This window comes from Typopeltis vanoorti, chromosome 18 (genome assembly GCF_054136105.1).
Source record: "Typopeltis vanoorti isolate ZY-2024b chromosome 18, IOZ_Tvanoo_1.0, whole genome shotgun sequence".
Taxonomy (NCBI): domain Eukaryota; kingdom Metazoa; phylum Arthropoda; class Arachnida; order Uropygi; family Thelyphonidae; genus Typopeltis; species Typopeltis vanoorti.
Genome location: NC_143566.1, coordinates 76,829,512 through 76,854,067, shown reverse-complemented (window position 1 = coordinate 76,854,067; position 24,556 = coordinate 76,829,512). Strand labels below are relative to the sequence as shown.

The 24,556-nt window shown below is 35.1% G+C and overlaps 1 protein-coding gene across 3 annotated transcripts in view; it reads left to right on the top strand.

Annotated features, from left to right (window-relative positions):
• Nucleotides 1-24,556, top strand: part of LOC150096825 (septin-7-like) — a 394,847-nt gene that overhangs the window by 210,587 nt on the left and 159,704 nt on the right. For all 3 annotated transcript variants that reach the window (XM_090407845.1, XM_090407844.1, XM_090407843.1), the window contains 3 exons: nucleotides 6,196-6,302; nucleotides 12,933-13,033; nucleotides 23,881-24,015. In XM_090407845.1, coding sequence (XP_090263971.1) covers nucleotides 6,196-6,302; nucleotides 12,933-13,033; nucleotides 23,881-24,015 — 343 coding nt within the window. The remainder of the gene's footprint in view (nucleotides 1-6,195; nucleotides 6,303-12,932; nucleotides 13,034-23,880; nucleotides 24,016-24,556) is intronic.

The window sequence follows — 24,556 nt, the reverse complement described above, 5'->3', positions numbered from 1 at the left end:
CTCAGTTCACCTACCCTTACCCTCAGTAACACACAAATCACCATACAAGATCAGATCAGTCTGCTTGGACTAACATCTATCTACCTTCAGTCTCTCCTGGCATAAATATATCACATCAATAGCCTCCTCAGTATCCAAGAAACTAGGCATTCTCTTTTGTTCAAAAGGATATTTTGAACAAAATATCCTTTTGATATCCACAGGTGAGCAATTTGGCTCATTTGTGAACCCTCTCTTACAGATTCGCTTCAACACATACAGGTACTTCCATGGTCATTGTGCCAGTGAATTGGAAACTCATTCTCTCACTTTCATTTGCCCTGTTAATACAAGAGTAGCAGCTGCCTATCATCCCTTTATTGTGCAACTGCAAATGCATCAAACCTGCTTCTCCTCTTCCTCTTTTATTCCATTCACCTCTGTCCTCTGGAAAATTCTTCCTCACAAAGTAGTCCCAAACAATTACAACTTGCAGCTCTTCAAAAAAAAAAAAAAAAACCATCTATAAACTTCTTAGTCCTCATCTGCACATAGCACTGAAGTACATATAGGTCTCTTGGCCTCTCATATATGGTATCAATAAAATAAAAAAAAATTACTCCTGTTTTTTTTTATTTTTCTTGAATATTTTCTGTCACTGCTTATTTCATTGGTGGTGGTTCACAGGAAGACTTGCGCAAGAATGCATGTGCAGCATTTATAGTATGTGGGCTTGTTTGTTTGAGTTTGAATATAAAACCTTCCAATTTAGAGCAAGGAATACTGAATGGCATTGAAAGATAAAATGGCAGTAGTTTTTTCTGTGCATGAATTAAATTTTGAGTGTAATCATTTTGTGAAATGTGAGGTGTGCCTCACATATTTATTGGATTATATGAATAAGTTGTTTAATTTTAAGGCTGTTGGAAGGAGTGTATGCAAAGTGCGACTTGACTATGGAGTTGATGAGCAGTGGTGTGTCTGAGTGACAGTAGCAAGAATATAACAAGAAGAATGAATGCTTATCTGATAGTAAAGAAAAAGATACTGTGAAAACTTAGTAAATAAGTGGTAAGAAAGTTACAATAAAGCAGACAAGTGATATGTTGAAAGAAGCAGTTGATGGTGGCATGAATTGTGCACCCAGGGAGGTGGCCAAGAGTCCCCTTTCCCTGCCCCCCCCCCCACAATAAAAAGGGAAAAAACACTAGAAAAATTTCCAAAAATATTTTCCTAATTAAAATGATTATTATTTTTTAATTTATGTTGTGTCTTCTATTTCTATGCTACTTATGAATTAGCGATCACATAAGGTGGGAATACCCTATAGCACTCAGGAATCGTGGCTGCTGTGAATGCAAAGCAAATGAAATAGTGCTCGGGCGCTACTTCTTTTGCCTGAGCCGGGCCAGAGGAGATCACGAGTATCATGTATTGGTGATCACTGCAGATGCTCAGTCATAGCTCGTATGCAATGCGTAGTGTGTATTCTCAAATCATCTACTCAACTCCCTTCCCAAAGATTAACTCGTGAGTGCTCCCCCCCCAGATTAAATCCTGAGTGCACTACTGATGACACAAGTGATATAAGTGTAGTGAATGGCTCTGGGAGTAGTTACAGGAAGATGCAAAAGATGGAGGAATTGTAAAGGAAAAATGGTGCTGGAATGAAAGATATGAATACAAGTGAGGATATTGGAAAAGAATTGGTAATGTTCAGGTATGTGCATAGTTGAGATAGGACATTTAGAGAAGAGATTGATAGTTGGAGGTGTAAAAGGAGAAATGCCAGTGGCAGTTGAGGCAAAGATTACAGTAGAACAATGGAAAGTGGTGTAATTCTGTATTGGGGACTGTGGTGAAAGAAGCAAAAATGGAGCAGGTGTTAAAAGTATGTCTTAAAGGAGCAATGATAGGAAGAGTGACTGAAGCTATGGAAGAGAGAAGTGCAGGGGAATTGGCTGGTAATAACAAATGATTTGCAGGGAAGTATGAATGAGGTGGTGTGAGATTTGCAAGTGTTGCTAGAGACAATAAAGTGGAAAAGTGTGAGAGGGAGAATTGTGAGTTTGTTGCCAAGATATGATAGTAGAGCTGAGGAGAAGAGAATGATCGCAAATAGCATAATAACTAGAATTTTGAAGAGAGCCATTTGCTACATATGGTCTTCATTTGAGTCAGAGTAGTAGTAGTGTGAATCTGAATAGATTGTTGATGAGAGTATGTGCAGCCAGTCAGGTAAACAAAAAACTAGAGATGGCTGGACTGTGAGTGTGTAATACCAGTATTGTGAGGTAATGGACAAAGGAAGGCAAGATAGGAATACATGGATAGCCTCATGGAAACAACAGAGTGAAGAAAATTGAATGATGGGGAAGGAAAGGGGGACCAGGGCAAAGCTGCTGTGCTTAAGGAGTATTAAGAACAAGGGTGCAGAGTTTGTGGCCTTGATACAGTTAGCAAGTCCACAAATCATTAGTGTCAATGAGATGTGGTTAACAGAGGATGACTTACTCATGGAAATAGAATATGATGGTTTAGCATAATCTAGAAAAAACAAAGGATAAAAGAGGAGGTGGAGTACTACTGATGATTTCAGAAGAGTTATGTTCCATCAATGTGGAACTTGAAGAAAGCAGTACTAATAATTGCTCTGAAGCCATTTAGTATGAGTTTGAAATAAGCAAAAATTTTTAAATGTGCAGAGTTGCTACAAGCCAGAAAATGATGAGGGAGATGATTCTGAAATGTTCAGACATAAGGCTAGTGCACAAGAGGAGGTGGATAATAAATGGCGACTTTAATTGTGGAAGCATTGATTAGCGGGAAATATGTGAGTGAAAAGATTGAATTTTTTTGAGCTACATAGAGATAACTGTCTTATGTTGCATGTAGTTGGTATTAACTTTAGTGTTCAATTTAATAATATTGTTTCATACAGTGAGAATGGATGTCACCTGCTGGGGAGAGTGATCGTGTGGTTTTGACGTGAAGAGTGGCTAGGCAGGTACAAGCTTCATGGAACAAGAAAGATGTGTGGAATTACAGAGCAGGTTGGGGAGGGGGGGGGATAAATTAAGGAAACAGATTGGTGATGTGCAGAAGCTTGATCAGTTGAAGGGGAGAGAAACAGCATTGCCTAGGACTTGAAAATCAGTTACTTATTGTAATGTCAGATTGCACTCCTAAGATTAGGAGGATAAATAAAGTCAGAGTGAAATGGGTAACTCATGCAAGAGCTGCTGAGAAACAGGATGTTATGAAAAAATAAAGAACAGTGTAAGGAGTGTGGGGTGCAGGAAAGAGAAATTGCTATATGAAAGGAGATTATCTGAAGTAGTAAAGCAAAACCTTAGGGAATTTTATAGTTACATTGCTAGTAGAAGAAAGGGTGAATATGGAGACTGACTTTAGTTTCTGGAGATGGAACAATAATCACATCTGCGGAAGATGTAGTGAAAATTGTCAGTGGGTATTTCATTAGTATATTTCTTGTGGGAGGGGACTTAATAAAACAGTAGGAAGCAGGACAGAAGACTGACAGTTCAAGAAGGGGGAAGAGTTTAGAATATTAAGTATCCTTGGTGTTAATTAAGCTGTGGGAACTGGATGGAATATCACCATGTATATTATGGAAATTGCAAAAGAGCTGATAATGTCCTCGACTTGATTGTTCAACAGAAGTCTACCAACAAGAACAGTCCCTGAAGAGTGGAAAGAAGGAAAAATAAAGGGAGAATCGAAGTCAGTAGTTTCAAACTATAGGCCAGTGTATATCAAGTGTAGTTGTGAAGATGTTAGACAGGCTGATTAGAATTTAGAATACAAACCTGGATTGATGAGAACGAATATCTTTTGAGAGAGTAGCATGGGTTTGTTAAGGGGAGGTCATGCTTTAGTAACTTGATGACATTTTATAATAGGATGACTACTGCATTGGACAGAGAAGAATCTATACAGTGATTTATCTGGATTTTACTAAAGCATTTGATTGCATACCTTATGATAAACTACTGTTGAAATTAATCAGGATGGGAATGGACAGTCGTTTTATAGCTTGGTTACAGGGATGATTGACTGATAGGAGCCAGCATTTGTGGATGGGGGGGGGGTGATGTAGTGTCATGAAAAAGGAAGGTGACAATACCATACCACAAGGTGTTCTTGGAATACTGATGTTTAACTTATATATCAGTGATATTGTTCATGGTGTGAAAGAAGATATTCAGTTGTTTGCTGATGAAGGTAAATTAGGGAGAGCAATGGCAGGAACTTCTGAAGTGTTGTTATTACAAGAGGATTTCAATAAGTTTCTGCTTTGGTCTAAAGAATGGGATGTCATATCAATGTTGCTAAGTGTAAAATTATGTACTTTGACTAGAGAAGATGGATCAGATTAGAGGAACTTGACTTCAAGTTCCTCTAATCTGATCAAGAACTGAAGTTCAGGGAACACATCATAAAAGTTGCAAGGGTTACCCAGGAAATTGCTGCTACAATGAAGAATGCTAACATGTAAGGATAAGGAGGTTAGTTCCACTATATATGGCATTAATTAGGTCTAATTTGGATTTTTGTGCACAGATCTGATCACCTGGCCATACTAGTGAAAGAAAATGGTTCAAAGAATGCAGAGATGAATAAGACTGTCTCAAGACTCTAGAATTGTTGAGTAAGAGGATAGATTAAAGGGCTATGATCTTCAGAACTTGATAGATAGGAGGAGGAGGAGGAGGAGGGTCAATATGATTAAGATGTATAAGTTGGTTAGAGGAGTCCATCGAATATATCCAGTGGAATTATTTCATGGGATAATGAGTGATGCGAGAAAAAGGGATCATCCCTAAAAAACTGTACAAAGGTGATTTGCAAAAAGATTTTGGCTTAGCAGGGGGTTAATGAGCAGAATGTATTGCTGGAGTGGGTGGTAAGTGCTTCAGTTTGAATGTATTTAAGGCAAGGTATGATAGTTATTGTGGCTTTGAGTGCTGCTTTACCTCCAGCAATAAGTTTTTGGTTCCCATGGAAGCTTGGAAGTAATACTAATACTATTTAACTGTCTTTCAAAGTAATTACTCCAGGCATCCAAAATATCTTTAGTTTCACTTTTCATGTTACCTTTATTATCTGTGATTCTGCTATACTTTTTTCTTCTATTTCTAAGCTTTTTTCAATAGCTTCCAGAACATTTTGCCATCTTCCTGATATTCTGTATTCTTACTGAAGAGTCATCCCATGACTTTTGTTTCATTATGTATAGAAGCTACTTATTTATAAGACAATTAGATGTCATTGATTGATACTATGAACTGCAGTGGTACTGCTGTCACATGAGCATTGCAGTCATAAAGCCATTACGTTGCAGCATTCAACAAAACTTTCTGGAGGAAAACATAGTGATTCTCACTGTAACGTTTAGCATTTTATGTGCCCTGGGTAGGGAGGGTACTGTGTATTATCAAATATAAAGGACAACTTTAAGTTATTTGGAGGTGTACATGTTTCTGTTACATGTACACCTCCAATAAGCAAGCAAACACGCTGAAGATCTCAAACTGGGTAATGAAATTCATCTGTACTTAAAGGCATTCACAAACATCTATATCCATGGAAGTTATTTCACTAATTAGACTTATGAATTGGTTACACTGGAGCAATTCCATTTCCATTAATGGAAATATGAAGCTATGTGAAACTTAGTTTCAGAAATCCTAACAAAGTTGCATTATTTTTTTTTAATCAATCACAATATTCTGCTTATTCAGTATAAGTTGTAGTGTTGTTTCCTATAACAAAAGGGAATTAAATGTTGGTGAATCTTATTTAATTGTAAAGGTATTTAAGCATTTAGTCTGGCAAGAGCCATACTCAAGTGAAAGAGCATTGTTTTTTGTCAGCACAAGTTCTGGATTAAAAACGTTCTAATTTTCATTTCCAATTTAATTAAAAATAAAGTATATAACACTTTTTTTGTTATTTTAACTCTTATTTTTATAATGCAATAGGCCAAATTTGATTCTCATTCTTAACATTTTTTCTATTGGAAATTCAATTTGGTCATTTGGATGTAAACCCAGCATTATTGAAGAATATTATATTATTAGGAAGTAATTTTAACATTGAATTATATAATTATTCCACTGTAGTATGTTTTATAAGAAATGAGAGAAAGAGAGAGATTGATGATATTAACAGAACTTTGTAATACTTAATTAGGTGAATCTGGTTTGGGGAAGTCAACACTTATTAATTCCATGTTCCTGACAGACATCTACTCAAATGAATACCCTGGTCCATCGCAAAGGATAAAAAAAACTGTCCATGTATGTATATATAACTTTTTTTATGCAAATATATTTTTATTATTATTATTATTATTTTCAGTTATCATAAATTATTTATTCTAATTCTTATGAATCATGGTGGAGTGTGGGGTTTCATTTTTGAGTACTAAGTTTCCTGAAATTTTATCTCAGTGAATTATGAAGAATACTGGAAAAACTGGATTTGTTGCTCATTTGCCCTAGTTGTGATAAAAATATGGTGTTAGGGGAAAAATAAAAAATTTGAGAAATTAATTTCTACAGTATTATCCTTGTTTAATATAATATGCCAAGGAAAAGGTACTGGACTATTGCTCCACTACCTTGGACTGTTCTGACCATGCATAGGCCCACAGAACAGATGCTTAAGTTTGATCAGGGAAGAAGAGATGGAGGGTGATGATGGAGGAGAACTTGGATGTGGCTACAGCCCAAGATAGGAGGTTGTGGAGGAGACTCACTACAAACAGCAACCCTACTTAAGTGGGAAAAGCTGCAGAAGAAGAAGAGAAGAATGCGTCTTTTGTGTTCTTTTTTATGTATAGGGATTTTTTATAATGTATTCTGATCACCATGTAAGCATGAAAGAAAGGTTGCTTATTTTTTATATAATTAGACTATAAAATTATGCCTCAAACTTGTGATATTTGCTTAATTTTCCATTCTTCCAAAAACGTCATCACTGTGGAAAAAAAAAATCAGTAAATATTTTTTTAGGCTTCGCTTTATATTCTTTTAATTTTCAATTTTTATTGCGAGCAAAGAATGAGTACTGCCACCTAAGCATTAAAGGAGATAAAAGGATGGAATAAACTGAAGACTATTTTTACATTATGACTTTTCAGATAAAACTGGCAAACTACATTTGCAATTTTGAATTAAAGTGTACTTTGAATTAAATCTTTCAGATCCAGAAGTTTTATTTCCAACTGTCTGAAATAAAACTTCTTCAATAAATTCATTGGAAACCACCTATGATCTAATAACTAGACTGTGAATGAGATGTTTTAAAATGAAAAAAAAAATGTAAATTATGCAAAGAACATTTTGAATGCATTTGGAGGCTGAAAATTGACCTGCCACTTTTCTGAGAGCTCATCTGTAGCAAGTGGATTTCTGGAGTCATGGATATATGCAGGGACATTCAAGAAAATATTAACAAAGAAAAGCATTTTAAAAATGGGAAGAATATTTCCATAAATTACTGAATAGAAATGTTATCTCTGTAACTCAAAATTATGTACCAACTAACTCTTAGAAGAAAAATCTACTAGACTTTCATCAGAACAAGATTTTAGTAATATAGTATATTCATTCAGGAATAAGAAATCCACACGAATGGATAAAATTTCTGCAGAGTTTTTGAAAGCAGAAAGAAAGAAAGTAAAAGACAACATATATGAACTGGAAAAAGCTTCCACATCCTCTGTATTCTCTTGTTATTGCACCTTCAAATGACGCTTTCACAACATTGAAAGAGCGTTATTGATTCAAATGGAGAATATATACTTGATTAAGTTAGCAAGTGATTTATCCTTTCAAAACTTAATGCTAAAAACAACATTATTACTTTTGAGATGACCTGATATTATATATTACTTGTCAAGTTATATTTTTGTTTTTATCCTTATTGTACCATAGCATTAGCATACAGATGTTTTTGTGAGACACATCTTTGTGTTTATTGCATTCCTTTTTATGGTCCTTAATCCATATTTTTATATGAATCCACTTTTTTTTTTTTCTTCGTCCACTACATCAGAACTTTTGATTTTAGTTCCTAATCAACAACAGCACAAATCTAGGCCCATTAAAATTCCTTAGGCTACATTGTTACTAGCACCCTATTATCTCATAATACCCCCTCTTGCTCTTACCTCACAATTCTGCAAAAAAAAGATCAGTTTGTTTGTTTGCAGTATGAAAACAGAGTTATGCAGAAGATAAAAACCTGCCATGTGAAACTCTTTATCTCATCTTTTGTTGACCCCCCCACTTCATTAAACATTATTGTATGGGAGGGGCAGTCATTGTGAAAATGATTCTCCCTGCTGTGATATCAGCAAGGAAAATCATACCCAGGTTTTTTCCTAACCAAAGAGCAAATATTAGTAACCGTCAAACTGCAGATTGATGGATACTCCAGCTAGTGTTTCTGCACTACAGAAACACTAGCTGGAGTAGTATTCTTAATTTGTTTAATAGCATTAATTCCAAAAATCATTTTATAATTTAGTATTGGCCATGATATTTTGGAAACCCAATCTTAAAGAGCTAATATTTTATAGGCTGTTTTCTTTCTTTTTGTGCATGTGGGTGGGGTGAAATATTAATTGCTTCTGATGAACCACATCAGTTCTCGCCTTTCCCTTCCCATTTGATAAAGAGCATCTCTGTAACACAGTTGAAATTTACTCTTTGATCGTATATATCTGGGTTGATATCCCTTCTAGAATACATGGAACGTTCATAAAGGCTTCTCATCTGAGTCTACAAACTGGCTAGAAGATCACATGCAGTAAACAGACACAATATATCTGTACTATAGCCATGGATGCTTTAGCCACAGTTCCACCTGAATCTTTTGATAGAATTAATTTTTTTTCCACTTTTTAATGTAAATTAAATTTAAAATGTGAAGAAATTATATTTCTGCTTAATCCTTTATCCAAATGCAAGCAAAAAAAAAGTTTGCACTTGAAGTATCTTCATGACTAGACTACTTGTATACAGGGCTAATGACGTCACATTAATTGCATTAGTATCCCATAAGGCAAAGTGTATAATGCTATGCATTATTGGAAGGACCACCACCTAGACTAGTTTTGGCTTACATTATCTCATCAGTGGGAGCCAGACCCAGAGGAGATACTAATTTGGTAGCATGGATGGGCTAAGGATGTTTTTTCTATCTTTTATCAATTTTATATTTTTTTTTATTTATATTTTACATAATCTGGAAACCTTGTTCTTGAGACTAAACATGGAACTTTTTTCAAGACCACTTCTGGCCTCTAGTAGGCCATGCAGTGATCTCACACCAGCCGATGAAATTCATCTACCTCCTAAGGACAATCACAAACATCATATATTTCCACTACACAAGTAGTGAAAAAGTGTAACTTTGTTATTAAAATACTCTGGATTAGAGCTGGTTGTTGAAATTTTTTTTTCACTTGATTATAAATTAAATTAAAGGTACCAAGAAATTGTATTCTTGCTTAATCCTTTATCCAAGTGTAAGCAAACAAAGCTTGTACATGAAGTATCTTCAAGAGTATGCTACTTGTACATGGAGGCTGATGACATCACATTAATTATCATACTATACCATTGCATTATACACACCCAAAAGGGTGTGTGTGTGTGTGTGTGTGTGTGTGTGTGTGTGTGTGTGTGTGTGTGTGTGTGTGTGTGTGTGTTTTGCATTGTGGGATACTAAGGCAATTAATATGAAGTCATTAGCCTCTGTATACAAGTAATCTAGTCGTGAAGATATTTCATGTGCAAACTTTGGTTGCTTACACTTGGATAAAGGATTAAACAAGAATATAATTTCTTGGCATTTTGAATTTAATTTTATGCCTCTATACCTTACATTTAAGTTCTTTCATTATATTTCCAAACTGCACTGCAAAATAGTTTATATTCTAAAATTGCTGTTTGTTAAACAAGATTGAGACTTTGCTACATTCAAAGTATATAACATTTCTCTGCATTTCTGTTGATCTTTGAATATCTCGCTTGTCATAAAATGCAAGTAGTCATTTATGAAGCATTATCATCAAATATCCATTCTTCCCTATTTATAAAAGAAAGCCAATAACTTTCTGATGTGATCTTTTTGTAATTTCGTTATGTACATCCATACTGTTTTGTCGTTATATATGCAAATTTACTTATGTCACACCTTCCAAATGCACAAATCGATCACTCTAAGTACAAACTTGTATTCTTGACTCTTATCTCCTTTTCAAGCATAAACACGTTTATTTAATTTAAAGACTGTGGCAGTTCATGCTTTATAATAACAAATTATATTATTCAGGGAGATACTTCCAATAACCCAGAAATATGTAACTATCTGTTAACTTAGTCAGTCATGGCCAAAATTTCTCACTTTACCCTCCTGCGACAAGCACGTATTTTTAGAGCGGTGAGTTGACACTCTTAATCAGGCAAGACTCAGTTTGCAAAAAGAATACATGTTTATTTTACAACCTCAATATACACTAAATAATTACATAAATTCACACTAATTAAGATTGCAATCTTATACAAATATTAAGTTAGGAAAGCTAGTTTCTTTCAGGGTTTTCCCAGACATACAAAATCTTATTTCTGGCAAACTGCCTATACTTACTCGTCATTAACACATTTCACTCATAACATTTCCTATCTCTGCAACTTTATCAAACTCCTCTTAACAATCTCGATGTCAGGCTTGAGCTTAATTGAAACAATTACTTAAGAGTCACCAGTTGATATTGTTCTTCTTTATCAAGTCTCTTGTATCACAATTTCTTCACCCACTCACAGGCCTTCCAAAACATAAATAATAAAACGTCTACATTACCTTCACATGGTTTCTGATGGGTCTGCTGGCTGATACTGTCGTGGAAGAAGAACCTGAGACTCGATTCTTTGTTTGGACAACGTGCGGCATTATATATCTGCTACGTGACTATCCTCGATATGCACTACGGCCACCTTCGACATCTGAGGACTACACGGGAACATCGATGACTCAGCACCCGCTTGTAATGAAAGCGTTAGCTGCGTCGCATTGGAACTCCATCCGTAATTTCAGGGACTGCTCAATTCAAACTTCCTGCTGCCACACATCCTCGCCTGCCGTTCAGCCTGGAACCAGCTACCTCGACCTTCTCCTTACAACCACGAGATCCTGGGAAAAAAAGCCCTGTTCCTCCTCCTGCAACCCCTTATATTACGCATCACATAGCACCCCTATCCTCTCCTGAAACACCTTGTGCGGCGCTAAGTTAGTCTCGAACTCCGAATGATGTCAGCATTTTTTTTTTTTTTTTTTTGCAGCAGGAAATCACGTGACTGTTGTTATGCACACCTGCTCCCAGTATCACACAGCCTCAGGCGCTTACACTAATACGTACCAAAGCTTTGGACCCACTCTTACATTTAGCTCAGTAGAATATTTAAGTTAATTTTAGTTACACTGTACAATACTAAATCCTGATTTATAATTCATAAAAAAACTTCTAAATAATAATATAATTCCAAATCTGTTATGCACCTTTACAATTTTATAAGCTACAGTTTATTATCTTTATATTTCACACTTTAAACACAATATTATCTGAATTTTACCAAATACAAGTATTTTCTACTATGAACAATTCAATATGCTAAGTTGTACTTGTTGGAATTTGAATGATCTCCTGAAACGAAGTCACAAGACCATTCAGAGTTCAACAATACACAAATCCTTGGCAATTTCAACTATATAGTCCTCATATAGCATTGGTTTCAGGGGTGAATATTCTGAGTGTGCAGTGCTCATCCACCAAATAGCAATATCACTGATATTTTATTTTTGCATTTATTCCTGTTAAAGACTCCACTAATTGCTTCCAGACTTGTGCTTCTTTTTTCTAAATTTTTCATTTTTCATCGCATAAACATTGCATCACAATCGCGTTAATAGCGCGAATGCATTCAAAATACATACACCTTTGAGCCCTCTGAAAAGATATACAGAGGGTGCAGTGGATCAAGTGTTTAGCATTCTAGTAGTTTTAAACTGCTCAGAAGGCAAGACAGGGTGAGCTCGGAGACAATAGCACCTAGAGGCCATGATTGGTTATTGTGTCAACCAATCCAATTGAATGTTGTTAGTTTCATGAGTTGCTGTTTTGTTTCTGAGTTTCATCTGTTTTGCATGTGTGAAGTGTGAACTAACATGGTAGGCAAGTTTTTAGTATGTAATTTTTGATAAATTTATAACTTTTTTTGCCCACGTTTACAATGGGAATCGGTATTGTAGTCGAAGGAGGTAAGCATCATCCTCCTCTTCCAAATTTTACACCTTTGAGTAATTCAAACATACCAACCAAATATAGCATTCTCCTTCATTATTGTTTTCTAATTTATCTAACAAACACATTGTTCCCCACTCTGCTCAGATTTGGTGACAATTAATTGATAAAGTATTCAAAGTTATCCTATAATCAATTGCATTAGACCAATTAAGATGAGCACTGATGTTCTATACACTCTTAAAACTTTCACACTTTGATAGAAATGCAATCATATGGTCAAACTGACGTGAATTTTATAGTGTGGGTTGCATAAGCTACGCGACAGCACACCCAACTGAAATTGGGAATGCGATGCCACTGATTGGTACCTGTTATTTTGTCATGTATAAACTGTTTATAAACTTATCATCAATAAGTGACTATTTTAATTAATATCCTAATGTGATATAAAAGTTACTCATAATTTTTCAAATGTATTTTGCTTGGAATACTGAGTGTTTTCTGTATTAATTGCAGGTTTGCTTTGCACAAAATTATAAATATATTTCTGCAAGAATTTAAAATTTTTATTTTATTTCTTTAAGTAATTTTTTTTTTTCATTCTTCTTCTTAGGTCGAAACTGCAAAAGTACTTTTAAAAGAAAATGGAGTTAATTTAACTTTGACTATAGTGGACACACCAGGATTTGGTGATGCTGTAGACAATTCTGATTGGTAGGCATTGGTTTTTACCATATTTTCAGTTTTATATTCATGTGTTTAATATTTCTTTCATATTTTATTTGAGATGATAAGCTTAACTAGATGCAGCTATGAGCATCATTTAAGCATATGTGTAACAGTAAATCATTGAAAAGGAATGTCAGTAATTATTAAAATTCAAATAGTCCCAAATAAGTAGAATCAGTAACTTTAATTACAAATTGGTTTGCACAGCCACTGTTTGTGGAGTTACATTTCTAAACATCGACAGAACCAACAAATGTTATCATTATCATCATTTCCTGATATGTAATTAATTAGCTTTGCACTAACTTTCTTTCAAGAATTTTCTTCCAAATGGATCTATTATTTGTTGACTTGCATACTAAATATTATCCTCAGATTAGTTTTGCTCATGCATTTTTAAATGTTAATATGACACCTAATTCTTTTCTAGATCTTCATTTCAAATATCCTTTTGCCATAGATGCCATCCTTTCACTCCTGCAATTTTTTTTTTCAAGATTCTCATGTCTGTGGTCACTTTCTTCAATTGGCTGTTTTTACTTCCATCCCAGTTTTCAGGTCCATGAATTTAAATTTGTCTGAACATTGTCTCCTATGTTTCTAGTTTTATGTTTTAACTCATTTCTCTGTCATTCCATATAAATTTGTTCTACTGGCTCTCTCACCATATCATTTTGCTTATTCCATTATCTATTTGTATATCTAATTTACCATCCTCACTAAATGTCCTGTCTGTGTGCTACAGCTTTTGCTGCCCCTCTCAATACACACCAAAAATACTACAAAAAATCAAAATGACGTTTAGGGAAATAAATTAAAACAGTATGTTTATTTTCGAAGTAAAACTTTAATTCCTACATTCTAAAATGTTACTTTTCTTGCTTTTCTGTTAGCAAAATGGCGAAGTCTATTTCATAGTAATATAGGTAATTCTTAATCAATTTTATTTAGAAAAACTCCTCTTACAACTAGCAGCACTTACAGCAATTGTGAGGAAAATTTGCAGTGGTATTACAATCTTTGGAAATAAGTTCTCAAGACTGTATTTTAGAATTAACTGTTCAAAAAGGTTCAAAGTGCTGCCTGTGGTGGACCGCCCCCCCCCATAGCTACCCCTCTGTGTATAGGTTTTCCATTGAGTATACACTTAATGTTTTCTATATTTCTGCTTATTTTCATAGTTTCTGTGAGTTTATTAGCTAGTATCTCTGATTTTAATATAAGCTTTATTTCCACTTTCCTTCTTAATACAGTCCATATTGAGATATTCATTAAAACTGGAGAACCCACACCCATCTTCCATGTGATTTTATATCGAAACATTTTCCTGTAACTTTCAGTTCTAATTGCCTTTTCCCAATCTATGAAACTTAAATACAATGCCTTGTTATATTTGTATGATTTTTCAACTGTTTGTCTTAAAGTAAAATTCTAGTTCTGACAATCTTTATTTGGCCAGGATCTAACTTGTTCTCACATTTTCTTATCATCTTCACATGTATGCTTGAATAAATCTTCCTGTAACAGTAGTGGAGAAATTCCTCTGTAAATGTTACGTTCAGTTTTATTCTCCTCTTTTCTAGATATAATATCTGTCTGTATAATGTTACTGTGTACCACTCTTTGCTTGTACATAAAGCCAAGATGCAACACAGCAACTGTAAAACTTTTAGACCTCCATATTTGAGTATTTGTTGTATGATATTATACAACAAATGCTACTCTGGCTGCCTTTTCATATTACAGGATTCTGATGGTGTTTTTTTTCCTTCTACCTCAAATATCCAGGACTCCAGAAATACAACTTAAATCTACTGGGCACAAAACAATTTTACTTTTCCAGTCTTCTTTATATAGATGTTGTTATAAATGATGTTTTTAAAACGGAAGTGTTATGATGACAAAACAAAGTAATGCATTCTTTATTTCTCACTATAACATTTCTCACACATAGTTATAAAGAAATATGCTTTCCTTTAATATGTATTTAAAATATACTCTACAATCTTACTCATCACAACTCAGCATGTTTTTGTTTCATTTATTGTTCATAATGAAAGGTGAATTTATATAAATTATCCATAAACAATTGAATGTGAAAGACAAATAATAAAATTCACAAAAACAAGAAAGTAGGCAGCACTCGATATGGAACCAGACCAGTGGTGGCCGGTGAAAATTTTAAGTGGGGGTTTTCGCATATACAAAATAAAAATAAAAATTTTTTTTTCCCCTAATCAGTAACCAATTTATTAATAAATAAATTTACATATTAAAAATATTTCACCCTCACCACGAACAAACACCAATTTATCTTGCATACAATTTATCTGTAAGCGACACTGCCCAAACGAGCAGTATCGGAATCACTTGTAATGTGCAATGACAAGTGCAAACGAATATCGGCGAGTCTAGCTGCATTTGGCCGAACGCGATAATTCTGACATTGCGTTAGATTGCAGTGCATTTGATTTGTGTAATGATAATTGAGAAAATATAATTCTTTTCATATTTTCAACATTGACACTCATCATAATTCAGCCTTGTATCTATAATAAATAAATAATTATATGTTATTTTAACAAAGTAAAATAAGATTTACAAAAAATAGTTCACCCTCACCACAAACATGCACCAATAGTAAAAGTTTCGTATTTCACAGAAATAACACGCGCAAGCATACGATTTATCTGTAAGCGACACTCCAAATGAGCAGTGTCAGAATGACGTGTAACATGCAATCACAAACGCAAACGAATATCGGCGAGTCTAGCTGCAATTGACCGAACGTGATAATTCCGACACTGCATTAGATCTCAGTGCATTTGTTTCGTAGTTTAAAGCGGCAATCTAACAATTCCAATTATTAGCTATTCAATCAATGTCAAAACATAAGCTGTAAGCTTTAACATGTATTGCATTTATATAACGTTGTAAGCATTGTTATTATTTATAAACACAAACAAAATTTAATTTTTTCATTTTTTCCTTGGGAGTGCTGCAGTGTCGCAGTGCTTATACATGAGCCACCACTGAGCCAGACTCTCTTTTTACAATGCACTCATTCGTATCATTAAAAGATAATTGCATTTTTTAAATTACAGTATTAAAAGCATTTTTGCTATGTGAAATTTTCAAACATTTAGTCACGCTAAGCTAGTGAGCTGTGAAAATAAGCTTAGGACAATACTCTATTCAGTTGCATGCCTATTTAAGGGATAAAAGTGTTGGAAGAATAGGATGTATAGATGTACTACAGCATTTAATTAAATTGCACCAATTTTAATTTTTGTGTTTATAATTACAGGTTTATTTTGTTAATGAAATTATATTGTGAGAAAAGTGCAATCAATTTTGTTTTTTAATAATAGTCTATTATATATGTTGTGCATACTATATATACTTGGAAAGTTAATATTGAACTAAATGAATGCATTGATTTGACTCTAAAATTTATTTATTGGAAATGAAAACCATAATTCTGGTTTTCATTTCCAATCTGGTTTTAACCTTATAATTTTTATAACTGACATCATCCCATTTGTACGTGGTATTCCTTCCCACACATCTTTTTTTTTTAAGAATTCTTGCGTAATAAGATCTCACATTCATTTCTAGTAGATAGACTTATACATTGGTTCATCATAACTATTATTTTTCAGGAAATTAATTATAAAAACTTTAATTAAAACTTTTGTATATTGCAACAAGTTTGCACCTTCTGGTTCGTTCTTTGAACTCTATGGACACATTTCTAGATGCATCATTAATGTATTTTTTAAATACTTCCCATGAACTGCCAAAGCCTTCCCATCTGGCAAGTGATATCATGAAATTGGTAACTAATAATTAAGGAATTGACAGTGTACACTAGAAATATAAATTTAAAAAAATTTAATAAATACTTTCCGATATTTCAGCAACGTCACGTTGCCATCTTCACACACAAAAAACTCAGCCCACTTCAAAGTCAGTATAAGAAAACCTTACACTCCACCATCGCACATAAAAAAAACTCAGCCCACTTCAAAGCCAGTATAGAAAACCTTACACTCCAACATAATGACATAATGGTCAGTTTTGACGTCTCCTCCTTATTCACAAATGTCCCCCTCAAAAAAACCTTAGAGCTAATCCAAGCTAAATTTCCTCCTGATATCTCAGCCCTATTTCAGTTCACAATGAACTCAGGCTATTTCGTTTGGCAGGAAAAATTCTACAAACAGATAGAGGGGACAGCCATGGGTTCACCACTTTCCCCACCCTTGGCCAACCTCTTTTTGGAGACTTGAAGAGAAAGCCTTAAACTCAGCCCCACAAAAACCTACCATATGGCTTCGCTACATTGATGATGTGTTCGCTATTTGGCCACATGGCCTGGATACACTCCTCTCCTTAACACACTTAAACAACCAACACCCTAGGATCAAGTTCACCCTAGAAAAAGAGAAAAACAATAGCCTCCCCTTCCTAGACACACTAGTCACCCGCCGACCTGATGGAACCTTGGTTTTCTCAGTTTATAGAAAACCCACCCATACAGGCAGATACATTCACCAACAATCCAATCACCCCCCCCCCCCTCACAACAATATGGAGTTATTAAGACACTATTCAACAGGGCAAAACTTATCTGTTCAAATGATCAAGCCCTAACCACTGAACTAAATCACATCCTTAACACTTTCTCAGCCAATGGCTACCCCCGATAAAAATCCAAAAAATATAGGGGATGGTGATGGATTTAGAGTAATCAAAAGATTATTCTAAATCCATCCCCATCCCCTACATCTGAGGCACCTCGGAAAAAATCAACAAAATCCTAAAAAAAACATGACTTAACAACCTTTTACAGACCATATAGAAAATTGGCATCCCTGATCCACTCCACTTCCAACCACTTCCCCTAGACCTACCTGGTGTATACCAGGTCCCTTGCAGCTGTAAATTGTCCTACTTTGACCAAACAGGCAGGACAGCAAATATCAGAATCTCAGAACATAAGAACTACATCCAATTTCACCAGTACAGCCACTCTGGGCTTACAGACCATGCTCTGGATACTCGTCACAGAATAAGGTGGAAGAAAGCCACAGTAATACACTGCAGCAAGTTCAAATATGAAAGACTATTCGTGGAATCAGCCTCAGCCCTTAGGAACATGCCAAACCTCAACAAATTTGGGTGCATAAGACTGCCCCAAATTTGGGAAACATATATCAGAAGAACTTCAGTCCAAAGGCCAATAACTACCAATATAGCCCGCCAGGGGGCACGTTAGCTTCCTCGCTTTGTTTCTCATTTGCTGTTATGTAGCACTTGCGTGCACCTGTTCTTTATTTTAAGTTCCCAAGAAGATGGCAATGTGACGTTGCCGAAATATCAGAAAGTATTTATTAAATTTGTTTTTAATTTATATTTCTAGTGTACGCTGTCAATTCCTTAATTATTAGTTATAATGTTTAACAAGCGTATAAGCCTTTCAACAAGAATCATGAAATTGGATCTTCTCCTTAGTTGATCATCATTTTCTGCTTTAGAGTTCAGCATGTCCATTTTTCCAAATGGAATATCCATACACTTAGCTACTTACCACACCAGTATAGCATGATCACTGTCACCAATTGGACGTAGAACAGATTTTTTTTACTGAAACTCCCTCTGACACTGCAATCAGATCTAACATTCCATGTCCTCAAGTAACATCTGTCACATGCTGCTTAGGAAGTTGTCCTCAATGGCTCAATAAATTTGGTTCTATTCTTATTAGATTTCACTTCTACCCAATTAGTGTTGTTATAATTAACATAACCTATGATAATTAATCATTATAGTACCCATTAGGTTTATTTGGCAATGCATTTCATTGTCACTAGCAGCTGATCTATTAGATCCATAGCGACACTTCACCATGTATTTGAACTGTTAGACTCCACCTCACACTCACTACATTGGAAACTGTTACTAGTATTGCAGTCATAGCTATCTATCTTAACTGGACTCGAATCATCCATTATCAGCATCACACCACTCCTCTCCTATCTTGTCTATCCTTCCTAAAAATACTGTACCTTTTACACTCAGTCTAGTGGTCAGGATACCTGGCTCTCACCCAGGAGGCCCAGGTTCGATTTCTGGTGCTGGAATAATTTTTTGACTCAAATCAAGAACCCCATCCTCCTTTAGAGCTTATACTGAAGCCTGAAATAGATACAAAAAAAACAATCAATTTTTCCAAAACAGAGTTCAAAAGAGCAAAGAGCAGAAAATTAGCAGCCTGTCCAAACGGCAGCTGAGCCTTTTGGTCTTTCGCCAAAGCAATTGGCAGTAACTTCTGTCCAACACTATTCCCACCCCTATCATACCCAGATGGCTCTATTGCATCATCACCCACAGAAAAAGCCTATCTTCTGCCTTCACACTTTGCTTCCAATGCATGCATAACTGACAATGATAAATGCCCCCCCCCCAACCATTCCAGATGCTCAACACACAATGCCCATTATATCCTTTTGCCAGGAAGAAATCAGAAAAATACTGTCCAGATTCCAGATTAGGCTCAAAAATGTCTCCTGGCCTGATGGCATTTTCCAATTGTCCTGAAAGTTTGTGCACTAGAACTGACTCCTATCCTATCGCCTATGTATGTATATATATATATATATATATATATACACACTCTCTTACTCCACTGATATCTATCCTACAACCTGGAAACTGGCCTATATTCAGTCCATTCCCAAGAAGAGTGACAAGTCACTACCATCCCACTTTGCCCTATCTCGCTTACCTCAGTCCTGTCAAAAGTAATGGAAAAAATCATCGTTTCCCAACTCCAAAGCGTTGGGAATTGATGTCCTGTCAAAAGTAATGGACAAATGCCATGGAGAAGTTTGGCAAATCTCAAGTGGTTGCACTTGATATCTCCAAAGCGTTTGACTGGATCTGGCACAAAGGCTTACTAAGCAAACTCCCATCATTTGGTCTATCTCAGGACTTCTGTAATTGGTTTCCAGACAGAAAGCTAGCAGCTTTCTGTCTCTGGATTTCCACCATCATACACAATGTGCATCCAGAGACATTCCTTATCCTCTCACCATTCAACTAATGCTGGGGCTCCACAAGGCCTGTCCTCTCATCAAAGTGAGGAATTTACCCAAGAATAGTATAAGCATCTTAAGAATGTTACATTTACAAATTTTTTAGCATAATATACTCTGTTAAACACAAAAGGCTGTTTCATAAACTGGAGAATATGGGATCGGAATATATAAACTCTTGACTTGCATCAGAGGATGGTTGACAAACATATATAAGTGATATATGTTTGTCAACCATCACATGGTTCATCATTCACACTCACTGTATACAGTGAGTGCGAATCTGCCAGATTTAAGGTGACCAGTGGTGTACTTCAGGGTTCAATCCTTGGGCCATTATTGTTCAGTCTATACATTAATGACATCAAGCAGGGTCTAACATCAGATGTGCAATTGTTTGTAGATGAGGTGAAGATAGACAAGGGGGCAATCAGTGATGCTACTGATATTCAACACTTAAGAAAATGATTTGAATAGGCTGGAAATTTGGGCAAATGAAAATGGCTCTCAGTTTAATGTTAGTAAGTGTAAAGTTATGCTCTTTGGCCTGATGAGATTTCCAGAGACATTATATTAGTTTATATTATATTATATTAGTCAGGTTATGCTACAAGAAACTGTGCAGGCAAGAAATTTTGGCATATTGATGGATAGTAATTTGAAGTTCAAAGGTCACATAGCAAAAGTTTCAAATACAGCACAAACGATAATTGCAATGTTGAAGCGAACCTTGACATCTAAGAATAAGGAAGTCATTTTTCCTGTTTATAAGGCTTTGATAAGACCACTCTTGGATTATTGTGTTCAGATTTGGTCTCCTGGGTTCCAAGAGGATAAAGAAGCTGGGAAAGGGTGCAAAGAAGAGTTAAAAAGATTATATCCAGATTATGGGATTTAGATTATTAGGACAGATTGTAAGTATGTGGATTACAGACTGGTTAACATCAGGAGAAAGAGGGGTGATATGATAGAGGTCTATAAACTTTTGAATGGGTGTAATAGGATAATCGTCTAATGAAAATTTTTGTTATATTATGGGAGGTGGGGAGAGAACTTGGGAGGAGCATCCATCGAAATTAAGTTTGTTCACAGTCAAGAAAGGATAAGAGCTAGGTTTTTCTCTCAGATCAGTGAGCGCATGGAATTTAGGGGTAGTGAGTGCATCTAGTGTGAATGAATTTAATGGAAGGTATGACAGCTGGGTTGGGTGATTATAGCCTCCCTCAATGAGTCCTTGATACCTCCAAGGACACCGATGAGTCCTTGGAGGTCTCAGATGATAATAATAATTACAAATGTCAACTTATTTATTAAAAATGTGATGTGGGAGTTCAATTTCAGATTGCTATTGATATGGAGGCCCAAATACTTGACTGATTTTGTTTTTTTAATCTACAGTTATAATTTTGGATATCACTAGATTTTGTTTCATGCCATTTTATGGTTATATTTGATCTAGCTTATTTGTTTATGTGAAGTACATGTATCTCGTTTTATCAGCATTGATTTTAAGACCATTATTGCTAAACCACATATTTAGTTTCAACATATCATTGTCAATATGATTTTCTGGATCCATAGGGGTCATTTCTGTGTATACTAATGCCGTGTCATCAGCGAACAATATCATTTTGCCAAAAAGTTTGTATTTACACAGATTCATTAACATATTATTATTATTATTATTATTATGGGCAACTCCAAGGAGTCGATAGACTCATCGAGGGAATCCCTAACATCATGTCAAGAACAACTATTCGACATTCACACAGTATCTATCATACCTCGCCCTTGAACTCATTCACAGTCATGGTACCCACAACAGACTCTGGCAGCTTATTTCACTCATTCACCACTCTCCAAGTAAAAAACCTAGCTCTAACACCCTTGCTAACTACACTCTTGCCCAGCTTTCATGTATGGCCCTAGTCCTCCCACCACCAGTCCTATTCTCAAAAATATCTTCTGAATTAATCTTATAGAAACCCTTCAGTAATTTGAATGTCTCAATCATATCATCCCTTTTCATTAAAAATAGGATGGGTCCTAGCACTGAACCTCGTGGGACTCCATATTTTATTATTTTTGTTGCACTATTGAATGTGCTGTAGCTCTTATATTGTTTTCTATTACTCAAATAGGATTTGAACCAATCTTTAGTAACTCCTGTAATTCCGTATCTAGACATTTTCAAGATTATGATGAACACAGTAGAACGCCTTAGATATATCTAGAAAAATGGCTGCTGTGTACATTTCTTCATTTATTCCACTATAAACTGTTTTATGGAACTCCACTAGTTTCTTTTTTGGTAATGGAGTCTTAGTGGCAAACTCTGAAAAAGACATTGATTGATTCAGCTAGGGAGGTATGTGGTGAAGTTGTCTATAGGGATAGAATAAGAACAATCCCATGGTTGATACAAGAAGTGAAAGAAACAGTTCCAGTTCTGAAAAAGAAGAAAGCATACCGTAATTTGCTAGCAAATAAGTCAGCAGATGCAATAAAAGAATACAGAAATAAAATTGAGAGTTAAGCTATATGTAAAAGTAGCTAAACAAAAGTCATGGGAAGACTGGTAAGAATATAGAAAATAAATATCAGGAAGGTGGGAAAATGTTCTGGAGGTTATTGAAAATGCTCAGAAATGGAGGAAAATTTTCTGTAAAAGGAATCAAACATTATAAAGGTGACATGGAAACTGAAGATAAAAATATGTTAGAAGTCCAAAGTAATTACTTTGAAAGACTGCTAAACGAAGTAAGCAGTGACAGAACCATACTAGAACATTTTCAAGAGGAGTACATATCAATACTTGAGGTAGAAAAAGATATTTGACCAGAAATGCCTATGTGTGGTGGTTTAAAAGTTTTGCAGTGCACTGCATAATTCGAAGGGCCTGGTCAGAAGGTCAAATGATTGGAGTAGAGCTCTGATAGTTCATATCTATAAAAAAAGGGAATAAAGCTGAACATATGATTTACAGAGGAATTTCTCCTCTAAATGTTCCAGGTAAGATTTATGCAAGCATACTTGAAAAGAGGTTAAGAAAAAAGAGAACTTGAAGAACAAGCTTGGTTCAGGCCAAATAGAAGTAATCAAGATCAGATTTTCACAAATAGTGGGAATGTGACAAGGATCTGTACTTAAGTTTTGTAGATCTGGAAAAGGCATATGACAATGTGCCCAGAGAAAAGCTTTTCAAGATACTACAATTATAGGGGGTGAATGGAACATTACACAGAGCAACATAGTCTATATTTAAGTTGTCAATTAGAATTGAAGGAAATACAGGAAGATAGTTTGATGTATAATCAGGGACAAGATAAAGATGTGCATTATGTCCACTTGTATTCATAATATTGGATTGCATTTTGAAAGTACATACTAAAGATTTGAGGGATTGATTCAGTCAGCAGTAATTGAGAAGCACAAAATGTTAGATATGACAATATTAGAGTGTTTACAAATAATAGACTAATTCGAAGGAAAATTGTAGATAGGCAATTAATAATAAAGTAAACTTAATCATATAGTGCTGTAACAGCAGCCTGAACACTCCTTGAGGGTACATACTAAAAAATTGATGATAATATATCTATAGCTTATAAACTAAAGGTGTCCATTTGAACATCCTTAAGTTTTTAAATCTGCACAAATATTTATCCACAGGTTAAGTATTGTTAATGCATTATATAATTATCTGTCAATCATATTTTATTCATATTTCAGTTGGCAACCAGTTATAAATTATATTGAGAATAAATATGAAGAATACTTGAATGCAGAATCTCGGGTCCATCGTAGTACAATACCTGATAGCCGTGTCAATTGCTGTCTTTATTTTTTAGCACCATCTGGTCATGGGTAAGGATTTAATTTTTTCAGTTTTCAAATATGAAATTTCATTATATTTACTTCTTTGTAATGAAACGTTTTGAATATATTAATTATCTAAACTGTAGAAAGTTTTTTACCTTGGGTATATATTATGTTAAAGATCCCAAGCAATTTTATAAGCTAAGTTTTTTAATCCTTTTTCCCAGGTAAGCAAACAGACAAGTAAGTCAAGTTTGCGGCTGCACGTAGTGCAACTCGTGGTAAAGGGGGAGCAAGCTCTGATCAGTTTCCTTAGAATTTTCCCCTAATGCGAAGCACATTTCCTTGCGGAAATGTATGATGCTATGCATTAAAGTAATGGCCAGTACCCATACGGGTTTCGACCTTTATTGAGGTCTCGTCAGTGGGAGCCAGACCTTAAAAAATGCCAAGGGTGAAGTAATACAGAGCTTAAAAATATTTTACATCATACATTTTCGCAAAGAAATGTGCTTTGCATTAGGAGAAAATTCTAAGGAAAGTGATCAGAGCTTGCTCCACCTTTACCACAAGTTGCCTAGTGTGCCGC